This window comes from Nannospalax galili, unplaced genomic scaffold (assembly GCF_000622305.1).
Source record: "Nannospalax galili isolate Female #2095 unplaced genomic scaffold, S.galili_v1.0 scaffold1217, whole genome shotgun sequence".
NCBI lineage: Eukaryota > Metazoa > Chordata > Mammalia > Rodentia > Spalacidae > Nannospalax > Nannospalax galili.
In genome coordinates this window covers 918,983-943,068 of record NW_008339068.1, presented here as the reverse complement: position 1 = coordinate 943,068, position 24,086 = coordinate 918,983, and the positions used below count along the sequence as shown (strand labels likewise).

General features: G+C 46.7%; 1 protein-coding gene across 1 annotated transcript in view; it reads left to right on the top strand.

Annotated features, from left to right (window-relative positions):
* Znf282 (zinc finger protein 282) overlaps positions 1-24,086 on the top strand; it is a 26,849-nt gene that overhangs the window by 419 nt on the left and 2,344 nt on the right. Inside the window, exons 2-8 of the mRNA XM_008833810.3 lie at positions 2,104-2,523; positions 10,542-10,668; positions 11,142-11,261; positions 13,077-13,196; positions 14,847-14,960; positions 16,417-16,530; positions 23,877-24,084. Coding sequence (XP_008832032.1) covers positions 2,104-2,523; positions 10,542-10,668; positions 11,142-11,261; positions 13,077-13,196; positions 14,847-14,960; positions 16,417-16,530; positions 23,877-24,084 — 1,223 coding nt within the window. The remainder of the gene's footprint in view (positions 1-2,103; positions 2,524-10,541; positions 10,669-11,141; positions 11,262-13,076; positions 13,197-14,846; positions 14,961-16,416; positions 16,531-23,876; positions 24,085-24,086) is intronic.

The following is a 24,086-nucleotide window of genomic DNA, read 5'->3' as shown; positions in this document are numbered from 1 at the left end:
CGCCGGACGCGGCCCGGGACGGGCGGGCAGAACCGGCCCCGCGCAGGCCCGGAGCGTTAGGCCTTGCCGCGCGGCCGCCGTGCACCGTTCCTGGCCGCTGCTGCCCGGGCCCAGGGCGCTTCGCGGTGCGGGGGCATGCGCTGCGCTGCCCGGGACCTGGAGCCGCTGACTTCGCTTCCCCGAGCCGGACCCGGGCTCCTCTTTGCGCGGGACCCGCCTGGTTTTGCGGCAGGCCTTTGCCTGGCCCTCAGGAACGAATACCTCTGCCGTGTTTACATTGTAGCCAGTTTGATGAAAAGGTCCAAACGTTTTACTGCTGTCTTGCTCCAAGTATAAAGAGCAATCCACTCTTCCTCTGCACCCAGGGTGAGCCAGGGAAGGGACCGTGGGGAGGGGACTGGGGTTGGCAAACTTGCCAGCATATTGACCTGCCTAAGACAACTGACTACGCCCAAACCCGTGCCAGAACGTTGCCCCGGAGTCCTGCGGTTGAAAGAAGGCACCCATCGTTTCCTTAAGGCTCCATAAGTGATTTCAGGGTACCTGGGAGTTTGAGAACCAGCGCCCCGGCCTTGGGTGTGAAACACAGGGTGGAGGGTTAAGAGTGGTCTGAGCATTGCCTCAGAGGGGAGGGAGGCTGTGATTTAGCTAGGGACTGGACTCTGGGGAGGGCCCCTCTGCTCCCATTTGATTCTCAGCCAGGATTTAACTAGTGAACTAGGAGTTGCTGTGTTGTCTTAATTATCAAAATGAGCAGCTGGAGGTCTTCAAACCTGGTGAAACTGAACTGGCCTCTTCCTAAACTTCTTCTGTCACCCTTATCCCTTTCCTGGGCAAGGCCCTAGAGAGGCCTCCAGGAGCCCAATGCGTGGCCTTGATGGCAACCCATCCCCCTGACCCAGGAGGGGCTGGCATTTCTAGGGCCCTCCTTTCTTCTCTAGTATGTCAGGTAGGGATTCTTAGGTGGTCCCCTGTCTGTCACAGCTGTTCTGAGTTTGAGAAAATAGTTGGTATCATTGTCAAAGGCCTGGCTAGCTCACCTCAAAGCAACATACTCCACTTTTCCCAACCTGAGGTCCTCTTGAGCAGAATCAGGGAGAACAGAAAGGGAGAAAGAGACACTTCCTCCTGTTCTATGTAGGAGTTGGTTATCAGCCCCTGTTGTCCTCCAGCAAGCCCTGGGTGCTGGCACAGGGTATCCTCATTCCTGGATTGCCAAGGAACCATGACCACCTCCACTCTCCTGTCTTTGCCACAGGGCTCAGCTCCTAGCCTGCACCTACTGGAAAAAGGGAGGCCCTAGGCCATGGGGAGCCCCCTCATCAGGAAGCAGGAAAGGGGGCTACCATGGATGTAAAGAATGTCCCCTGATCCTGTCTAAAGAGTGATGGTGTTTAGTAAACCTATTTTCATTTTGCAAAGCATTTATGAAAAGGTAGTTGCAGATGGAACTTGAAAACTGCTGGTGTGCCCTCCAGCCTGGGTGGTGTGATCCTCTTTGGCTTCAGGCCTGGTAGAAATGGCGGTGGCAGCACGTATGCAAAGTGTTTATATTTCTTGTGGCACCTAGAACTGTGTCAGCTGGCAGTGCAGGGTAGTGCTAAAGAATGACCAGCTGCTTCTTTGTGCCTCAGTTTCATCACCTTGAAAGCAGAGATAGTCATTCTTGCCCTAACCTGCAAGAGAGATTGCTAGGAAGATTAATGTCAGACAACTTACATGGAAATTCCTACCTTGAAATAAAGAACAAGAGACAAATGTGATGTTTGTCATTAAGTGTAGCCCATGAAGAAAGCAGCTGTTCTATTCAGAGCAAGGGTCTGTGACATTTTAGGCAGGGGTCCATGTCCTCAACTTACCAAGGGCCAAGGTAGGTGAACTAGTAACCAACTGATTCCCATAAGTGGAAAATGGGAAGGTTATTAGCTGGATGGGTATGTAACTGCTCTAGCTATTGCTGGGGACACTACTGAGCATCTTAGGCAGAGGTGGGGGCTTGATAGAAGAAGACAGCCTGTGACATTTGATTACTTGTCCCATTTCAGGTCACCTCCCTCACACATATTCTTACCCTGGGCTGTCACTTTCTCCCCTTGCACACAGGCTCAAGAATGGGACATGGATGCCCGGCGACCAATGCCTTTTCAGTTCCCACCCTTCCCAGATAGGGCCCCTGTCTTTCCTGACCGCATGATGCGGGAGCCCCAGTTGCCCACAGCAGAGATCTCACTCTGGACTGTGGTAGCTGCCATTCAGGCTGTAGAGAGGAAGGTGGATGCCCAGGCTAGCCAGCTGCTGAACCTGGAGGGACGCACAGGGACAGCAGAGAAGAAGCTGGCTGACTGTGAGAAGACAGCTGTGGAGTTTGGTAACCACATGGAAAGCAAGTGGGCCGTGCTCGGGACCCTGCTGCAGGAGTACGGGCTGCTGCAGCGGAGGCTGGAGAACTTGGAGAACCTGCTGCGCAACAGGAACTTCTGGGTCCTGCGGCTGCCCCCTGGCAGCAAGGGGGAGGCCCCAAAGGTATGTGGTGAGGGGCAGGGCTAGAGGTGAGGCATTGCACAGGTGAACAAAACTCTTGATTCTACCTTGGCAAGCCTTGCAGACTTCGCTGACTCCCTACTGTCCCAACGTCTTTGTGAAGGTGTCATATCCCCTTAGCTTGGTCCTGAATGGTGTGCCCTGGAAGGGCTGGCCCCATTCCCCACAAAGACCCAGTGTGCTTGTCTGCTCTCACTCTCCTCCAGCTTTCTTGAGTTATCCAGCTGTCTACAAAGACCTGAGGTTCTTACTGCTTGATTTTTTTCACTTGACATTTATGTGCATGTCTGAGCTTTAGCTGGAGAAAATCTCAAAACCATACCACCTAGAATCATTTTCAAGTTATGATCACTAATCTCAGCTGGGTCCTTCTTGGGTTTAGAATTCATGCTCCATTTCTGTTCTGGTTTCTCTCCTGCCCGCCTCCTGGCTCATCAGCATTGCCTTCCCGTGTGTCAAAGGCCCTGTTTTCTATTTCCCTGAGAGAATAGAATCACTCAAAAGAGGTATGATAGCTCACACCTGTAATCTCAGTAGTCAAGAGGCTGAGGCAGTAGGATTGCTGTATGTTTGAGACCAGCTTGAGTTACATAGTATGTTACAGGCCAGCCTGGGCTATAGAGGGAGATCCTGTCTCAATACGACAAAAACAGGGCTGGTGAGATGATGCAGCAGGTAAAGGCACTTGTGGCCAAGACTGATGACCTCAGTTTTATCCTGGGGATCTACATGGTAGAAAGAGAGACCTGACTCCCCAGAGTTGGCCTCTGACCTTCACACATACTTGTAGGAGCCCAGGTGCATACACATACACAAATAGCTGTAAAAAACAAATAAGCAGGGCTGGAGAGGCTCAGCGGTTAAGAACACTGGTTGTTCTTGCAGAAGACTGGGTTTCGAATCCCAGTACCCACATGGCAGCTAACAACTGTCCGTAACTCCAGTTCCAGGGAATCCAACAGCCTCTTCTGTCCTCCGCGGGCATTGCATGACACGGGTGCACTTACCTACATGCAGGCAATACACACACACACATAAAAAATAATAAAATATTTTTAAAAATAGGCAAAAAGAGGCTTCCATGAGTAGAAGTTTGTTCCTCCACCTGTTGCCTTTATGCACATGGGTTCTGCCCACACCCTGTGTCTGTGGCTCTGTGTCCCTCTCTCTGCATCATCAGCTGTCTTCTCTCTCCTGGATCACCCCCAATGTCATGTGAACATTCTGTATTCCTACTTGGACCCTGTACCTCCTTCCCCCAGCTACCTCATTCTCTTCCTCTTTAGGACAAAATGCCTTAAAAGAGTCATCTGTGCTTCTTATGTCCACTTCTTTCTTCCCAGATTTCTCCTCCCTCCTTTTTACAGGCTCTTCAAATACATACCAAAGTAGGTAGGATAACATAGTGAACCCCAGAGTGCTCATCACAGACTTCCAACAGTTATCAAATGCTTGGCTGATCTTGTTTCCCCTACTTATTTCCCCACTCCTCTTTTATTTTGAAGTTAATCCTAGACATGAATAATTTTATTCATAAATATTTCAGTATGAGCTCTACAGTGCAAGGACTCATTTTAAAGCATGACAAGCTCCACATTACATGGCTTCCATCACCATCACCATGAATGTCTCATCCTATTCAGTGTCTAGTTGGTATTCAGATTTCTAAAAAAATGTTATGTGTGTGTTTTGCCTGCATGTATATAAGTGCAGAACATGCATGTAATGTCTGCTGAGGCTAGAAGAGGGCATCAGGTCCTCTGGAACTGGAATGACTGATGGTTGTTAGCCATCGTGTGGGTGCTGGGTCTGCACCTGGGAGTAAACCTGGGCCCTCTATAAGAGCAGCCAGGACTCTTAATTACTGTGCCATCTCTCCAGTCCCAGTGTTTAGAGTTTTAATTGGTTCTTTTTCTTATTCTTCCTTTTTTTTTTTTTGGGTTTAAATCAAAATTTAAATAAGTTACACATTGTGGTTGTTCTGTCCTTTTAGTTTTTTGAAACAGGGTCTCATTATAGCCCCAGCTGACCTGGAACTCACTATGTAGACCAGGCTGGCGTCCATCTCACAGAGCTCCACCTGCTTCTGCCTCTGAATTATGAGATTAAAGGGGTTATGTCTTTAAGACTTTAAATTTTGAAAATTTTATTGTATATGTGTATGTATATACATGTATATGATATGTGCATGTGAGTGCAGGTGCGCAGGTGCCATGGAGCTCTGTGGAGGTTACAGGACAGTTTTCAGGAGTTGGTTCTCTCATTGTACCATGGGTTCCAGGCTTAGACTCAGGTCATTTGGCTTGCGAGGCAAGTGATTTTACCCACTGGCGGTCTTACTGGCCTAAGACTTTAAAAAATCAGTAGGTTCTCCTTTCATTTCTTATTTTCCTTGAACTTTACCGGGGGGGGGTGGTGGTGTGTGTGTGTGTGCTGCGACATAGGTCCTGTCCTGTGTGACTTCTGGGTTCTGATGATTGCATTCCTTCTGCTGTCATTAAGCATGTTCCTCTATTCTCAGTACTCCAGCACTGGTGACTGGAGAACTCTCTCTGGAGGCAATGCCAGTCAGACTTTCCATCCCATCTTTCTGTCTTGTTGGTCTTGCTAAGGTCCTGATTGTGTCCAAAGTATAAGAACACAGTGTGGTCTCTGTCTTCATCCTCTTGAGTCCATTATCAGCTATATGTGCAGTTGGCTACTCCCTCCTTGAAACACCTCTCATGTGACTTCCAAGATGCTTCTCTCTCTGGATTCTTTCCTTACTTCACTGTCTGCTGGTTCTCAGCCTGCTTTGCTGGGTTTCCTTTTCCCTTTTTTTTCTTTTTTTTTTTTGGTCTTTTTGAGACAGGGTCTCCCTGTAGCCCCCAGCTGTCCTGCTTTAACTCACTATGTAGACCAGGCTGGCCTTGAACTCAGAGAGATCCACCTGCCTCTGCCTCCCGAGTGCTGGGATTAAAGACATGTGCCACCATGCCCAGCAGGTATTTTATTTTCAGTTGTGTGTGTGTGTGTGTGTGTGTGTGTGTGTGTGTGAGAGAGAGAGAGAGAGAGAGAGAGAGAGAGAGAATGAGAATGAATGAATGAATGAATGAATGTGCATACGAGTACAGGTGCCTATGGAAACTAGAAGAGGGCATCAGGGTCCTGGGAACCAAACTCCAGTCCTCTGCAAGAGCAGCAAGTTCTGTTAACCACTGAGCCATCAGTCCCGGTCCCATGGTTTTAACTGCAGTCTGTTTGCTAGTGACTCCCAACATTCTTTCTCACCTACCATTCCCCCATCCATACTCTCTTCTTGGGTGTCAGATTCACATTCCTTCTTTTTAATTCAGCATCTTAGATTTAATTTGACCAGACTGAACTCTGGGTCTTTTGCCTGGAGCCCGCTCTACCCCAAACCATCCTCATCTCTGCTAATGACAATTCTATCCATTCAGTCACTCAGGCTAAAGCCTTGGGGTCCAACTTGTCGACTATTTTGCTCACATTTCTCTTCCAGTATACCTCCATAGTCTAACCAGCTCCATCACCTGCTTGGAGCCAATTTCATCTTCTCTGATTATTATATCACCCTCTTGATTGGTCTTTGGGTCTCCATCCTTGTTTATACCCCATACTGAAATACATTTTTAAGAGAACAGCCACAGTGATCGCTTTAAAATATGTCATTCATGGTGGGTGTGGTGGCACACGCCTTTAATCCCAGCACTCAGGAGGCAGAGACAGGTGGATCTCTGTGAGTTCGAGGCCAGCCTGGTCTACATATTGAGTTCCAGGCCAGCTGGGGTTACAGGGAGACCCTAAGAAGACCCCCAAAAAATAAAAAATAAAAAATGTCATTCATGAGCTCAAGATGTAGTTCATTTGGTAAAGTGCTTGCCTAATGTGCATGAACTGATCCCTAGCACCTCATAAAATTGGGTGTGGTGGCACATGCCTGTAATATCAGCCCTTCAGGAGGATCAGAAGTTAAAGGTCATTATAGGCTACATAGCAAATTCAAAACCAGCCTGGGATAAATGGGACCTAGTATAAAGAAAAAAAAGGTGTCATGGTATACCAGTCTCAATCCCTAAATGGCTTCTCCCTTTTTTTTTCTTAATATTTTTTACTTATTATTTTTATTTTATGTATATGAATATTTTGCTTGCATGTGTGTAAGTGCACCTGTGTTGAGCAATGCCTGTGGCAGTCAGAAGAAAGCATCAGATCCCCTGGAACTGGAGTTATGGACAGTTGTTAGCTGCCATGTGGGTGCTGGGAATTGAACCCCAGTCTTCTGCAAGAGCGGCTAGTGCTCTTAACCACTGAGTCATCTCTCCAGCCCCTTCCCACTTAAAAAATGTAGTTACATGCCAATATTTTGTTTGATTGGTTCTTTTAAAATTACATTTTATTTATTTATGGGGAGAGGCACGGTTGTGCGTGTGCCACAGCACACCTGTGGGAGTCAGTTCTCTGCCCACCATGTGGGTCCCAGGAATTGAACTCAGGTTGACAGGATTTGCGACAGGTGCCTTTACCCATCTAACCAGCCCCTAACTTACCATCTTATTCCAAATAAATACCCAAGTTTTGTCTGTTCTCCACATTCCTGACCTCATCCTCACCATACTCCCTCTTGCCAACTCTCTGCTAGCCATCTGGCCTGCTGCTGTTCTCCAGTGCCAAGCATATGCTTCTACCTCAGGGACATTCCCACAAGAAGCTCTTTCCCTGGTTATCTGCCCACTTCTTGGTCTGCTTAGCTGTCAATCAGTGCACCCTCTCATGGACAGTTTTATACTAAGGAGCCAAGCCCCAAGCTGAATGTAATAGCATAGGCCTGTAATACACCAGCATTTGGGAGGCAGGAAGATTTTGAGTTTAAGACTAGTACGGGCTACATAGTGAGTTTAAGGCCAGCCTGGGCTACAGAGCAAAAGCCTGTCCAGATGAGCAAACAAACAAACAATATAACCAAGTCCCTCCTGAATCTTAATAGCAAAGCTTCATCTTAGGAAATGAAGAGGATACAGTGAAGAAGACATGAGCTGGGAACTAAACAAGAGAAAATTCTAGAAAGGTGGCCTTTCAAAAAGGTCTGAAAGGGAGATAATTTCAGAAGCAAGTCACTACTTCCAGGATATGGTTTTAGAGAGTAAAGGATAGACAGATTTTAGGGAGCTGAGGTATGCATGGATTATGAAGAAAAAAAGGAACTATATTTCTTAGGATTTCCTTTGCGTGTGTGTGTGTATGTGTGTGTTTTCATATGTGTGCAATGTGTGCATGTGTGCATGCATGCCACAGAGCATGAGTAGAGGCAGAAATTAGTTTTTCTCCTTTCACCATGTTGGTATTAGAGAGTGAACTCAGGTTGTCAGGTTTGGAAGTAAGTTCTGTTATCTACTGAGCCATCTCACCAGTCTGAGTAAAGGTTTTTCTCATTTTTTAAATGACCCTCAAGAAAAAGAGCCAGTTGAAAGGGAGGAACTAAAGATGTAAAAGAGTCAATATTATTTGGATTAAGTTTTATGGGCATTTTGGAATCACCTGAGTAGCTTAAGACAGCTAACTGACTATGCCCAAACCATGTGCCTGAGCATTGCTTCAGAGTCCTGAGAGCCCTGGGGATGAGAGAGGTTCCCATCATTTCCTGGGGCTCCATAAGTGATCTCAGGGTGCCTAGGAGTTGAGAGCCAGTGCCCTGGCCTTGGGTATAAAATATAGGGTAGAAGGTGCAGAGTAGTCCCAAGCACTGCCTCAGAGGCGAGGCTTTGAGTTGGCTGGAAACTGGACTCTGTGGAGGACCCCTATAATCCTGCCTAATTCTGACTTTTGGGCTGACTTTTCCCAACCAAAATGTAAATTCTTGGTCCACTGTTGTCTGTGTCTTGTGTTTATAACAGCACATGGCTTATCTAGAGTTGGTATGTGAAAAGCAAGTCTAACTGAAGAGCTGAGAGCTCCTGGGAAGGACCCATGTCTTAATATGTCTTTGTTTCTTCTGAGACATCTAACCTATTGACACTACCAGAGGAGCCACCCAGTGTTTGTGTATAGTGCCTGAGAGAACTGAGTTGCAATCATCCTGAGTGGGTCCTGCCTTGACTGTCATTTTGTATATGTTCCTTGACTAGCACAATTAGCATCTATTCACATGCTGCTCTTTGCTGTCCTCTGAACCATGTGCTTTAGCTCTGTGTGGTGTCCTTACCTAGCACTGTCAAATGTTCTGTGTGTTAGATGAAGCAACAGGAGTCTCAAGCTGCCATTCACCATTGCATGGTGATGGAACTGCGATGGGATATGGAATCAGTGGACTTGGGTTTGAATCTTGACCGTGCCACTTTATGGCTTTCCTACTGTTGGTCAGGTATAAAAAGCAATCTATTTTTCTTCTATACCCAGAGTAAGCCAGGGAAGAGATCATGGGGAGGGGACTTGGTTGTCTTGGGTTGGCAAACTTGCCAGCATATGGGAGGTGGAGAAGAAATACAGGAGGAACATGGCAGGTTTGGCTTGGCAAGAAGAACAGGGTAAGGAAGGAGCTCCCTAACATCCACTTGAGGTCAGAGAGACATGAGAGAAGATGCAGGAAGGCCAGAAAAGGCTTGAGGGCATGACGTTTGAAATAAGTCCGCAGAACATGGCAAGGTGGCATCAAGGGGGCAACAAAGGGTTTCCAAAGCAGCCATGGAACAACCGATGTGAATTTATGGCAGACGTTGACTGCAGCTTTCTGTGCTTTCACCTAGCAACAGAATTTAAAATGAAGAAAGGGGATTGCATCTGTTTTCCTAGATTGGGGATTTGCCCAAGTCTGGTATGAGGTCCAGGAAGTTACAAGTTCTAGTAACTAATTCTAGAGATAGATGGGGAACTATCAGTTTGTAGGCACATGGTCACTGCACATAGATAAGCCTGTCAACACCTGCACAGGCTGCCCTTGCAGTTTTGAGTACCCACCTGAGACACTGACAGGCCATGCACTGGTAGTTGGGCACCTGACTCTGCTGGCTCTTTCTCATTCACACCAATGTACCACACAGGTCAGCCTTAGGCCTTCCCATGAGGCATGCATTCTAGAGGCTGGGGAAGATTTGAGGTGCTGGACTTCAGACTAAGAGTGAGATGCTGGTTCAAGGATGTGAGAGGAGGAGGAGGAGGGAAGCCTGTGTGGTTAGAGAAGGAAGTTCAGTGATTAAAATCATGGAAGTGAAGCAATTTTGAATAACTTGGTCTAAAGTGAGGTGGGGCTGGTGAAGGCTGAAATGAGTACAGACAAACTCCAGGTCAGGATGAAACAGAGGTCTGTATCTCAGATCAGAATACCTTGCCTGGCAGTGACTAACGTTAGCAACAACTGCAGTGGGACTTCGTAGTAAAGACAGGGAGCTGAGACACATGCCTTTTGATTGTACATGTTTTGGTGACAAAAATGTGACTGAGCACACAGGTAACCTGACCTGAAGTACAGGTTTCATCACAGGGTTCTACTGTACTTGGTCCCTGATTCCCACTCTTAGCACCCCTCACCTCTGTTATCCTGAACTCCAAAAGAAGCACACTGACTGTGGTTTTGCCTTCAGTGTCCAGTTGACCTGAAGTGGCAAAGGATAGGGCTCAGTGATTAGTGAAAAAGAAAAGAGAGGGCCACAGAGATGACTTAGTGGGTCCTTGTCACCAAGCCTGGTGACCTGAATTCGATCCTCAGGATCATGATGGAACTTGAGAACTGACTTCTACAAGTTGTCCCCTGACCTCTACATGTGCACTATGACATAAATAAATAAATGTAAAAAAGAAAATAGAGGGGGAAAAATAAGACAGTATTGATCATCATTGCTGTTGGAGGTCAGCAATGGAGAATTGTGAGTCCACAGACAGGAACTGATGTGGCCAGGGATGTGGAAATGGGGAGCTGGGAGCAAAGTCAGGCTCTAGGCTGGGATGGCTCTGTGGCTCACAAGTGAATGGGGTGAGGAGGCTAATGGAAACCCTTGTTGACCCAGGTCCCGGTGACTTTTGTTGACATTGCTGTCTACTTCTCTGAGGATGAATGGAAGAACTTGGATGAATGGCAGAAGGAGCTTTACAACAACCTTGTGAAGGAAAACTATAAAACTCTGATGTCCCTGGGTAAGGACACCTCTCTGTTGGTGACAATTTTCTGGAGAGGGCTGTGAGATTTGAATAACCTAATGGAAACTATTTCCTTTGGTAATAGAATATAGAACAATTAATGATGAGATGAAAATTAAAAATCTGACAGTAGGGCTTGTCACTGTGGAATTCTGGGTGACACTACTATTCTAGAATAGAGTAAAACAGCACATTTGCACCTCTGCATGCTCCATCCCGACAGCCTGGGGTCAACCCTGGGCTGTGTGCTCTTGCCTTTCAGAGACCTGCTCTTTCTACATTAGAAGCCTGGGAATCTGCTGGCTTGTTTTCAAGGTTCCTCCTAGGCAGTTACCTACTTTACCTCAATAGTTACCATGCTGAGGGGTGCTCAGGTGAGGGGAAGTGGTTAGTGGAGAGTCCCCCTCCTCCAAGACCTCAATCTGTATTCACTAGTCAATTTCACACAGTTCTTTCTCTCCCTCTCACAGACACAGATGGCCCAGTGCCTAAGCCAGATGCTCCAGCCCAGGCAGAGCCCAGGGAAGAGCCTTGTGTGTGGGACCAACATCACTCCGAAGAAAGAGAAATTCCAGTGGCTGCTGACACAGGTGATGGTTGTTGAAGCTAGAGCTAGGAACAGGGAGGAGCAGGAGAGCAAGAGCAAGACACTATGCAGACAGACACACAGGGTGGCACTACTGCATGAGTCTAAGAGAGACCAGCTCTTAAATGCCCCTGGGGGCCATTTCTGCTACATTTGGAATGTGGTCATGTACAGGAAGTGATCTCAGGGCCTAAAACCATGCCATGGATACTGGTCTTTGATAGTACTGAACTCACAGGTAAACTGGGTGAAGAAGTAAGGAAGGCCTTAGGCATGGGAGCAGTGAAAGGCCCCAGGTCCAGTCTCAGACTGACAGAGGTTGTGGAAAGGAGTCTGCAACAGAGGCGTGATTCTGCTCTGGCCAGTTGCTCACTCCCTGGGTATAATCCAAATCTCATACCTCAGTCTTGCTTTGACACCCACACCTCGATGAACACTCACCCCAAGGCTCTTTCCTTATGCATAAAGGAACTAAGTCCTGAGAATGTAATGCTTGGTAGCTTTTACTAGGATGGAAGATACTGGGGTTCTAGCCCCAGCTCTGCCCTGAAGGACGTCCCCTAGTGCCTCAACTCTCCTGAGCAGTAGGAGCAAAGTGTAATACGGTGCTCCTACTTGGGTCCTTTGCCTGACTGTATGAACTCTCACCCATTGGCTCTCTGTCTTCCCTTGGTTTGGGTTTGGGTTTGGTTTTGTCTTTTTTATGGTTATTTTGAGATAGTGTCTCCTTGCCCCAGCTGGCCTAGAACTCACTATGTAGACCAGGCTGGCCTCCATCTCACAGAGATCCACCTGCCTTTGCAGTGCTGGGATTAAAGGTGTGTGCCACCAAAGCTGGCTCCCTCCCTTGTTTTTAAGTAGAGCATATTTTCATGGAAACTTCCAGAACTGTTCTGTCTCCTTCCCAATATTTTCTTAGGGCATAATTTATGGGCTATCAAATTCCTTCTTCCTTTTTTTTTTTTTTTGGGTCTTTTTGAGACAGGGTCTCCCTGTAGCCCCAGCTGTCCTGGAATTCACTACGTAGACCAGGCTGGCCTCGAACTCAGAGATCCACCTGCCTCTGCCTCCCGAGTGCTGGGATTAAAGGCATGCACCACCATGCCTGGCTCAAATTCCTTCTTTTAAATTATATAGCTCAGTGGTTCACAAAATCAAACAGGCACCAACATTTGTGTGGTGAGAACCATGTACCTGTTAGCAGCTCCTTCCCTCCCCAGCTTCCCACTCCACCCCCACAGAGAGACCCTTTCTTGAAAACAACAACAACATCAGGATTTGGTTGTGCCTCTGCCCAGCCTGATTGCTTATAGAGATATATGTACAGATGTGTTTGTATGTGGCTACTTGGGTAAAAAACAAGGCTAAGTGACTTCTACACAGAGGGCAAACATGTGCCTGAGTCCAGATTAGCCCCAACCAGTTAGTTATACAGTATATGTTTCCAAAGTCTCTCTCTGACTTTCTCATACCTAATTTTACTCCTTTCTTTATTGAGAAGAGTTTTACTCTGAGCCAAGGTTGGCCTAGACATTTTTATGTGGCTCAAACTGGCCTCAACTTCATGGTGATCCTCCTGCCTCAGCCTCCTGACTTTGGGAATACTGGCATAAGCCACCATCTATCGCTTTTTCTTGAATGTTGGTCATTTCTCTGCTCTTGGACCTTTTGTTGCACAGGGTTCCCCATGCTCCAGTGGAAATCTGAGATCCTTAGACCATTCCTTGGAATTGCTGGCATCCTTGCTTCTGACCCCAGAATGTCCTAGTGACCAATATACAGAAAAAAAACCCTAAGTAGTTTGGTTATCTCTCCCCAGGAACAGAGCCCCTGGTGCCTGCACAGGATGTATCCTCCCAGGTGAAGCGAGAGGATGCCCTATGTGTGCGGGGCCAGCGAGGCATGGAGGAAAGAGCCATCCCCACTGAATCCATCACTGGTAAGTAAGCCATATAGCTACTTGGAAGGGTAAAGAGAGGGTAAGTATGGCCTATAGCTCCTGGAAGGTATCCACGGTATGTGCCAGGCCCTAGGGCTGTTCGAGCAATGAAAAGCTACGGATGCAGAACTGGACCTAAACAAGATTTCCACAGAGGTGTAAACATGGTGTTCAGCAATGAAGGTTTATGGTTACATCCAGATTTGCTTGTTCCATTTCCTCTTTTCTTTCTCCTGTTAGTTTTGAACTAGCCCTCTGTTCCCTGTGAAAACATTATCAGAGAAGAAATACTAAGTACAAGCAGTTTATTGGGTTCTATGGGTGGCAGAATATCAAAGTCAGTAAGACCTGTTCCTGGACCAGAAAGATAAAGTACATGAATATTTACGGGCAGCCACCTCCAAGCCAGGTACCCCACTGTCTGCATGCCCACAGAGAGCTGCTCCTGGATGGTTTTAACTGGACTGTTTAGATGAGACTCTGCTATGGCAGGTGTGTGTATGAGTTAGTTCTCCAGAAAACCAGAACAAATGGTGTGTGTGTGTGTGTGTACAATGTTTATGTCCATATATATGTATATATGTAGAGAGATTTGTTTTAAGGAAGTAGCTCATGTGACTGTAATGGCTGACAGATCCAGACTTTGCACAGCAGGCTGGCAGGATGGAGACCTGGGAAGAATTGATGTTGCAACTCTATCCATAAGGTTGTCTGCTGGCAGAGTCTCTTCTTCCTTGGAGTTTGGCCCATCTTTTTCTGTTGAGGCCTTCAATGAGTTGGATGAGGACCATCCACATTGTGGAAGGTCACCTGCCTTACTTAGTCTACTGACTTAAATACTAATCTCACCTCCATGGAGACTTCTAGAATAATGTTTCACCAAATGTCTACATATTGCCAAGCCAGGTTGACACTAAAAGCAGCCACTGTGCAATATACTAAACTTTACTAGCTCACTTTTCCCCTTAGCAAAGCCTGAGGCCCACAGTCAAGTGATAATGGGCAGAGGACAGGCCTTCACTGGTTACCAGATGAGTTCATTAAAAGCATCTGTCTTTAGAGACTTAAGAGATAAGAAGGCAAGAAAGGGTAAATTAGGTTTGCTAAGTTTTTTTGTTTTTTTAAAGCAGTGCTTAATGTAGCCCAGGATAGCCTCAAACTTGCTATGTAGTCAAGGATGACCTTGAACCTCTGATCCTCCTGCCTCTGTCTCCCAAGTGTGGAGATTACAGGAATGCAACACCAGTTTAATAGATTGTGAAGAAAGGAAGTTTTGTTCCATTTAGATAAAAATAAAATCTTCCTTGGAAAGACTGTTTTCCTAGGAAATGCCTTCATGAGGGTCCCTCATTCTGCAGAGGTCATAGTACCAGAGCAGTGACCTCATCCCTTGTTGGTTAAGTCTCTGGAGTATAGACACTCTGTATCTTAAAGTTGCTGTTGTATCTCTGCCCTGTGGCATCCACTGACCTTCAGCCAAAACTCCATTCATCGTGGCCAGGGTGACTTGAGCCTTTAATTAATTGGGTAAATTTAGTTATGCCTATCCTTGACTTAGGGAAAACACCTGCATGAAATCAGAAATTTACTAAAAACATAGACTCGTGGGAACTTCACCTTCTGTAACTTTTGCTTCTTTTCCATGAATAGACTCCCCAATCTCTGCCCAGGACCTCTTATCCCGGATCAAACAAGAGGAGCAGCAGTGTGTATGGGACCAGCAGGATTTGGCAGAGAGAGACATTCCCACAGACCCCAATTCAGGTGAGAAAGATGCCGGAATGAATCATTAGGTTGATCATTTACTGTGTTGATGGAACTGGTACTAAAATTACCATAGCATTTCTTTTTTTAAAAAAAAAAATATTTTGCTGGGTATGGTGGCACATGCCTTTAATCCCAGCACTCAGGAGGCAGAGGTAGGCGGATCTCTATGAGTTCAAGGCAAGCCTGGTCTGCATAGTGAGTTCCAGGTCGGCTGGGGCTACAGGGAGACCCTGCCTCAAAAAGACCAAAAAAAAAATTATTTTGCTGGATGTGGTGACACACACCTTTAATCCCAGCACTGGAGAGGCAGAGGCAGACAGATTACTGTGAGATCCAGGCCAGCCTGATCTACATAGCGAATTCCAGGCTGGCTGAGGCTATAGGGAGACCCTGTCTCAAAAAGACCAAAAAAAAGAAAAATTTTTATGTGTGTGTTTGCTCGCATATATGAGCACTATAGACCCTGTCTTTTCCTTTACTAGCAAGAATCGTTTGAATCCTCGGTCCATTATTTTTTTTAAATTTTTATTTATTTATTTATTTTATGTGTGTGTGTTTGCTTGCATGTATGAGCACTATGTGTGTGCCTGGTACCCTTGAAGAGGGTGTTGGATCCTCCGGAACTGGAACTAAGGATTGTTGTTAGCCATCATGTGTAGGTGCTGGGAACTGAACCCAGGTCCTCTGCAAGAGCAGCCAGTGATCTTAACTACTGAGCCATCTCTCTTGCCCCAGCATTGGTTTTTTTGAACAGTCAAAACCAAAAAAAAAAAGCTTCCAAAAGTTCTGTATATTTCTGGGTCAAAGAGAAAGTATATTTTCTGGAATTTCTTTTATATGATATCTCCCATGAAATTTTTTGGGAGACTCCAGAAGTTCAAGGAAGCTTACCCACCCCAGAGTGTGGATGGGTTTGTATACATGTATGTGTTTGCAGAGTTGGGTGGTCCAGTGACATTCCTTCTGGAAGTAAGGGTAAGGGAGAAATTGGGGGGACTGGGTAGGTGCAAAAGTAGGGCCCCCTCAGAATCCCCAGGTCTTGCCACAGTCTTGTCAGTGGCTCTGGCTGCTGCTTCTGCATTGCTGATTTCAGAGTCAGGCCAGTCAGCGGTGGCACTGTGGGTGATCAGAACTAAGCTTTCTTCTAGCATGTCCTGGCTCCACAGTCTCTCTGGGGTTTAGTGGATAATGGAAGACCTGAGTTCCAATCTGATTCTTCTACTGCCAGGCTTTGGGATGCACTCCTCCTCTCTGATCACCTCAAAATGTAGCCACCATAAGGGAAAGCCCAAGTAGGATAGCTCTCAAGAAGGCAAAAAGGACTTCCATAAATATAGCATAGAGATCCACGCCCACTAGCCTGTGAGCCAGAGCCCCCAAATACAGTGGTTTTTGAGTCAGTGGTATACTGGGTGAAAATTAAGTCTAAGATTGCCTTCTTTCCTGACAACAGAGTCTCTCATCTCAGCACATGACATTTTGTCCTGGATCAAGCAGGAAGAGCAGCCGTACCCATGGGGCCCACGAGACTCAATGGAAGGAGAGCTCGGACTAGACTCTGGCCCCAGTGAGTAATGTGTGCCCCTGCTGGGACCCTGGAGTGTGTGGTCCACAGCAAATCAGTTGAAGCCCTTGACAGTTGCTTGTCTCAGCCTACTCCCTCTAGGGTGAGTCTGCTGGTGGCAGCCTTTTAGAATCTACAGGAACTGTCACTGGATAGTAGAAGTGGGATCTTGTTTGAAGTAGAATTCAGAACAGTCGTCTTTGTAACCTCTTGGCATACTGGGATGGCAGTAAGAAAGCAGAAGACTGACCACTGGCATAGGAAGGAAATGACAACAGCCAGGTCCAGAGCCCCCAGTGACCATTTCAATTCTGGCATTTTATTTTATTTTATCTTATCATGTCTTATTTTATGTTTTTGAGGGGGGTCTCATGTAGCCCAGATTGGCCTTGCGTTCCTTCTGTAGCCAAGAGATTCCAGATCCTCCTCTCTCTACCTCTGGAGTGCTGGGGTTATAGGCATGTGATTTTTTGTTTTGTTTTGTTTTCTTTTCTTTGTTTCTTTGTTTTAGAAAGAATCTCACTATGTATCCTGGACTGGTCTGGAACTCACTATATAGACCAGTGAATTCAAGGTTCTCTGGAACTCACAGAGATCCATCTGCCTCTGCTGAGATCCACGGCATTGTGTTACCATGGCCAGCCTTCACCTGGTTTTATGTGCTGCTGGGGATCAAACCCAGGGCTTCATGCATGCTGGGGTAGGCACTCTATCAACTGAGCCACATCTCCAGCCCTTTAGATCTGGCCATAAAGGCATAGGAACTAGCTCATCAGTCACTGCCAGGAAGTTCACTCAGCCCTTGTCCTTGGTCCTACCTTCCAATGCTTCCAGGTTGGCTTGGAGTACATGTGCCTGGAGTCCCAACCTTCCCCTGGGACTGTGCAGATGAAAGCAACAGATTTGGGAAAGCCCCTAGAGAACTTGCTAGGCTTTGCAAAGAGCTATTTCCTACTTTGGTTTGGATATGACAACTCATAGCACATTTTGACTCATAATATTTATTTCATGGGGGTGGGATGTCTTTGAGCACTATCATTTGGGAGGTAATGCCCAGAATTGCAGAAACACAAGGATCTAGAAATGTTTTTCCCACCAGTTGCTATAACTCCTTTACAAGGCATTTTTTTTTCTCCCAAAGAGAGCCTACCTCCTCCTTATTAACACTAGAATTTGAAACCAATATCTCATCTGTGGTGTCTTTGAGGTTTAAGACAATCTTAGGACAGTAGTTTCCAGGGACAACTGGGTGGGTACTTTGGAAAATGTGTTATTATGTATAAAAATCTTCTGGAAAGGGGTTGCAAGAGAGAGGGTAGTAGAGACAGATTGAAATGCTGAAATATGCAGGGTGCATGGTAGCGCATGCCTTCAGTCCCAGCTCTTGGGAGGCAGAGCCATGTGGATCTCTGTGAGTTCAAGGCCAGCCTGGTCTACATAGTGAGTTCCAGGCCAGCTGGGGCTACAGGGAGACCCTGTCTCAAAAAGACCAAAAAAAGAAAGAAAAAAGAAATGCAGAAACATGAACTACCCAGTCTTCCAGCCTCCCTCCCCAGCCCTGAGCCATGCACAAAAGAGGGTGCATGCACAGGGTGTCCTGTTGGACTCAAGGTCATCTTTCAACCTAACTGGATGTGGCATTTTAGTGAAAGAGACTCCTGATTTTATGTATTAGTGAATGTGTATTGAGACAGTGTAGGACAGGATTGAAAATCCAGTTCACCAAAATTACCGTGTGTGAGGCTCCATCAAGCAGGAGGTCTGGATAGGACTTTGGAGTCCAGTGGATATCATGTGCTTCTAGAGGTAGTGGTGGTCAGGAGGCTGGAGCTGGGTACCCTCTACCCAGATACCCATACCCACACTATGCTTTGAAGGTACCATCTTGAAATTTCTACATTATCTACTGCCTTTGGTCAAAACAGTGGACCCTACCTTTTCTAGTTTCTGTTTATTTAACAAAAATTTACTTAGTGCTGTGCAGTGTTATACGCACACACAATAGACAGGAGAGGAAGACCTTTCCTTTTGTGGGAAAGGGAAAGACAAGAAACAAGCCAACAAGCAACCAAGTTAAGTAAAGGTAGTATGTGACCAGTGCTCCAAGTGTGCTAGATCAGGAAAACAGGAAGAAGGGAGTGAGACAGGGGGGCTAAGGGCAGAGCTAGGATTAAAGGCGTGCACCACCATGCCTGACTCTGGTTTTTTGTTGTTTTGTTTTGTTTTATTTATGGGTGTGGTATATATGTGGTCAGAGGACAACTTGTGGGAGTCGGTTCTCTCCTTTCACATGTGGGTTCTGGAGACTAAACTCAGGTTATTAGGTCAAAATATTTAGCAGCAGGCACCTTTACCCACTGAGCCATTTTCCAGCCCTGGGTAGTATTCTAAGAAAGGAAGCTTGCAGGGAGAGTTCAATAGTATGATGATATAATGATATAATCTGGTTTCCATTCTGGTAAGGTGTGGACAGGGTGGGTTCAGAGCTGGAGGGGAAGCTGAGAAAGTATTTTGCAGGCTGAGAAGTTTGCTATAGCTCCAGTGAGATTGGAGTTGTAGTAGCAGTGCCCATGGAGAGAGGGGTGGGTAGCTGATGGGCACATGTTAGTGAAGAATCCAGAATGCCTCTAGTCTGGATCAGAGGAAAGGGGTGAGTGGCAGTACCATTTGCTGAAGTGCTCAGCCTGGGAAAACAACCCAATACCTTCAAAAACCATGTGTTCTACATTTGTTAAAATGTGAGGTGACAGTGAGCTGAGTAGATGAGTATAGCAGTCTGAAGTTCAAGGGAGTGCTCAGAGCTGGATTGATTTGTGAATTATAGGCTGTTTTGTTTTTGTGGGGTTTTTTTTTGTTTTGTTTTGGTTTTTTTTTGTGGTTTTTTTTTTTTTTTTTGAGACAGGGTCTCACTCTGTATCCCTGACTGGCCTGGAACTTGCTATGTAGACCAGGCTGGTCATGAACTCAAAAAGATCCACCTGCTTCTGCTTCTGGAGTGCTGGGATTAAAGGTGTGCACCACCACACCTAGCTTGGAGTTATAGATTGAATGACTTTAGACACCAACTACCTGGAGTTGGGACGCACATCACAGGTTGAGTCCTCCATCTTCTACAACATGGCCCTTACTTCAGATAAGTTCGTGGGGCTGTAGACTACCCACTTCTGCCCATCTGGGCTCCAAATTTTAGGATTCTCACTATCTCCCTTAAGTTCAAGCATGTAATAGGAAGTTTCTCAAAATTCAGGAATGTGCTATGCTTTTAATTATAATTTTATTATAGCCAGTGAATTCAAATCAGAACAAGTTGAAGGAAGACCTTCTAGCTAGGTCTGGGTAGGTCCTAAGCATGAGGCTTCTGTTGTTCTGTCCCAGTGGAGTCAGAATTATGTCCCTTTCCAGCACATTGATAACTGGCAGTATGCAGAGTATTACCACCCAGGGAAACTCACCTAAGCTTCAGTGTCCCTGACTGGGGTTTCTTTCTGTGGGTATGATTGATCGAATCACTGCCATGAGATCCAACTCATCCTCCCTTTCGCTCCCTGAAGGTTGAATGGCACGTCCCAACATTAATTATGTGGTTGATCTTTTTGGCATGGCCAGCCCCATCCTGAGTCATTTTATTAGTGTCAACTGTCTAGAGGTCCACCATGAGCCACCTCATAAGCATACTCTATCAGGGTCCACTGGGAGCAATAAGGACCCTTCTGTTAATAATTCAGAAATGTAGGCAGACGTGGTAGCACACGCCTTTATTCGGGAGCATTCAGGAGGCAGAGGCAGGCAGATCTCTATGAGTTTGAGGCCAGCCTGGTCTATGTAGGGAATTCCAGTCCAGCTTGGGACACAGGGAGACCCTGACTCAAAAAGACCAAAAAAAAAAAAAAATTTCAGAACTGTGGGACTGGAGAGATGGCTTAGCAGTTAAGAATACTTGCTGCTCTTCCAGAGGACCCACATTTGGTTTCCAGCACCCACACTTGGCGACTCATAACTGCCTATGATTCCAGCTCCAGGGGATCCAATGCTCTCCTCTGGCCTTTGAGGGCACCTGTACATACATGGCATACACACACATAAAAAATAAAAATAAATCTTAAAAAAAAAAAGTTCAGCCGGGCGTGGTGGCACATGTCTTTAATCCCAGCAGAGGCAGGTGGATCCCTGCGAGTTCAAGGCCAGCCTGGTCTACATAGTGAGTTCCAGGACAGCTGGGGCTACAGGAAGACCCTGTCTCAAAAAGACCGCCCCCCCAAAAAAAGTTCAGGGGCTGGATGTGGTAGACTGGAGAGATGGCTTAGCAGTTAAGAATACTTGCTGCTCTTCCAGAGGACCCACATTTGGTTTCCAGCACCCACACTTGGCGACTCATAACTGCCTATGATTCCAGCTCCAGGGGATCCAATGCTCTCCTCTGGCCTTTGAGGGCACCTGTACATACATGGCATACACACACATAAAAAATAAAAATAAATCTTAAAAAAAAAAAGTTCAGCCGGGCGTGGTGGCACATGTCTTTAATCCCAGCAGAGGCAGGTGGATCCCTGCGAGTTCAAGGCCAGCCTGGTCTACATAGTGAGTTCCAGGACAGCTGGGGCTACAGGAAGACCCTGTCTCAAAAAGACCGCCCCCCCAAAAAAAGTTCAGGGGCTGGATGTGGTAGAGCACGCCTTTAATCCCAACACTGGTGAGGCAGAGGGAGGCACATCTCTGTGAGATCAAGGCTAACCTGGTCTACAAAGTTCCAGGCCACCTGAGGCTACAGGGATACCCTGTCTCAAAACTGTATGGAACAAAACAAAAATAATTCAGGTCCCTTCTGTTAATAATTCAGAAATGTGGAACTGGAGAGACAGTTCAGTGGTTAAAAGCACTGGCTGCTCTTGCAGGGGACCTACCAACCATCTATAACTCCAGTTCCAGGGGATCCAACACCCTCTTCCGGTCTGTATGGGCATTGCACAACATGGGTGCACTTATATGCATGTAGGCAAAACACTCATAAAATAAAAATAAATTTAAAATAATTTAGAAATGTGCAAGGACATAAGGGCTACATCTCCAGAACCATGGGAAAAGACAGTCAAATAATTATACATGAGTTGTTTCAAGGCTTGAGGGCTATGTGAGCTCTGAAGTCCTAAACTCTGCGGAAAACAGAAGAACAGCCTTACTGAGGCTAAGAGGAGAAAAAGACTCTTGGATGGAAGGGGCAGTAAAACTATGTAAAATGCCATGAGAGATTGAATATGCTTGGCAGGGAAGAAACTGTTTGATTTGACAAGTTGGAGGTTGTTGGTGGCCTTGACAAAAGCTTTTTCATTGGAGTAATGGGGCTACATGGCTAACTCCAAGAAATGGCTGGGTGTGATGACTTATGCTTATAATCTCAGCTAATCAGGGCTAAGCTAGAATGATTGCAAGTTCAAGGTTAGCCTGGCATCTTAGACACTATCTCAAAAAGGGGGGCTTGGGTTGTAGTTCAGTGGTAGAATGCTTGCCTAGCATGTGTAAGGCCCTGGATTTAATACTGAGAGGGGTAAAGAAGTGCTAAGAGTAAGTGTGGGTGACTCCTGGTGAAATCTGGCTATGTAAAGAAACGAGATGAGATGGCAGGTGGGGAAGGGCACATGGGACCTGGGTTCCTTTAGGTTTGGGGGTAACCAGACTTACAACTCCTTTAGAGCTCTGATTTAAACTGCCATAAGGATTAAGGAAGTTTATTCTTTTATGTAACCAGAACCCCAAGGTAGTGCAGGGTCAAGCTTGCTTGATTTGAGGACTCAGCTATGTTTTTGAGGAACTAGGTTCTTTCCAGCTGTTTGCTTAGCCACCTTCAGTATGGCAGCATCTTTGGGCTGATAGCACATTGTCTACTGCTGTCTGAAGCTTCACATCCTGCACATTTGAAGGGCTATGAAACCTTCCAGAAACCTCCTAGAAAACTTCTCACCCTTCATTGGCCAGAACTCAATCACATGCTTGTTTCTGAATCAGTTACCAGCAGTAACTGGAACAGAACAACCCTCATAGCCATGTCTAAGGAACACAGCTAGAAAGAAGAGAAGGAGTTGTGATGTAATCACTGCAGAGTGGAAAAGCAGAACCCACTAAAGACAAGAGCCGGGGCTCCACGCTGTGAGGAAGGCCCCTCAGGACAATCATGCAGTTTTTCTGCAGCAACATGCAAGTACTTGAGAGACGTTGGAGGATTGGGATTCTCTAGGCAGAAAGAGCTGTGGAGAGATCAAAAGCCACAAGAGTGTTTGCCAGTGAGTGGTGCTAGACCATGAGTGCCAAGTTGGGTCAGACAGAACAAAGGCTGGGATGCAGAACAGGATAGGATGTTGAGAAAGTTGACTGGTGCTCATCGCTGAGATTTATTAATTATCAGAGAGGTGGCTCTGCAGTTAAGAGTACTGACTGCTCTTGCAGAGCACCTGGGTTCAGTTCCCAGCACCCACGTGGCTGAGCCATCTGTAACTCCAGTTCCAGGGGATCCAACTTTCCCCTCTGGCCTCTGCAGGCATGCACATGGTGCACTTACATACAAGCAGGCAAAATACTCATTTAAATAATACTAAAAATAAAATATTTTAAAAAAGCATTAGCAGAGTAGGATTGTAGGTGGGTTCCCTGGGAAGTATCCCTGGAGATTTTTTTATGTGTATGTGTGTGGAGGAAGGCGCACCAGAGAGTGGAGTGATGATAGAGGAAGAGGGCTAGAGGAGCCACGCAAATACAGGGAATACATCCTGGTTGAGGACTAAGGTCACCCTTCTGCTGCTCAGAGCCTAGACTTTGCCTGGTAGTTGTTTTCAGAGCAGTGGAAAGCTGTGCAGCGACTCATGACCTGGAGGTGCCAGGGATTAAGACAAAAGCAGTATTTCCCTGAGCAGAAGCCGTTTCTTCGGAAGCAGGTTGTGCAGGGTATCACGGTTTTGCCAGAGGCTAGGTGCTCTGATTGCCTATGACCCCAGCTCCCTGAGTTCCACACTCATAAAGCCTCTAGACAGGTTTTTACCTTCCATAAATAATGGCAAGTTCCCTCCCTCCCGTTGAGAGCATCTCCAGAGATAAATTAGCATTGTTCCTCAGACTACAGTTAAGTCTTGTTACTGCCAGGCATTCTGCCTTTGAAGGTGACTTCTGGATAGCAGAAGTGACTGGAGGGCTTACCTGTTCCTGATCTGCTACCTGAGGGCTACACAGGTGGCAATCTGTTCAGTCCCCTCGTTTTTAGAGAAACTGAGGCCAAGAGGGCATGTGATCTGGGTCCCCTCCCCGGGACAGTGTGGGTTTCTGGAGAACCCACTGTCAGTGTGTCACTTCTGTGTCTCCCCCAGGTGACAGCCTGCTACTGGTGAAGAACCCACCCCCAGCTTCTGCGCAGCCCCAACCCCAGCCCCACCAACAGAGTCTGCCGCCCATGGCGGTGCCGGAGAACCCTGGCGGCCCCGGGACCCGCGGCCTGCTGGAAGACAGCTTCCCAGCACTTTCTGGGGTGCGCAGCAGTGGCGAGGCTCAGCCGGGCGGGGAGGGTGGTGCAGGCGGCG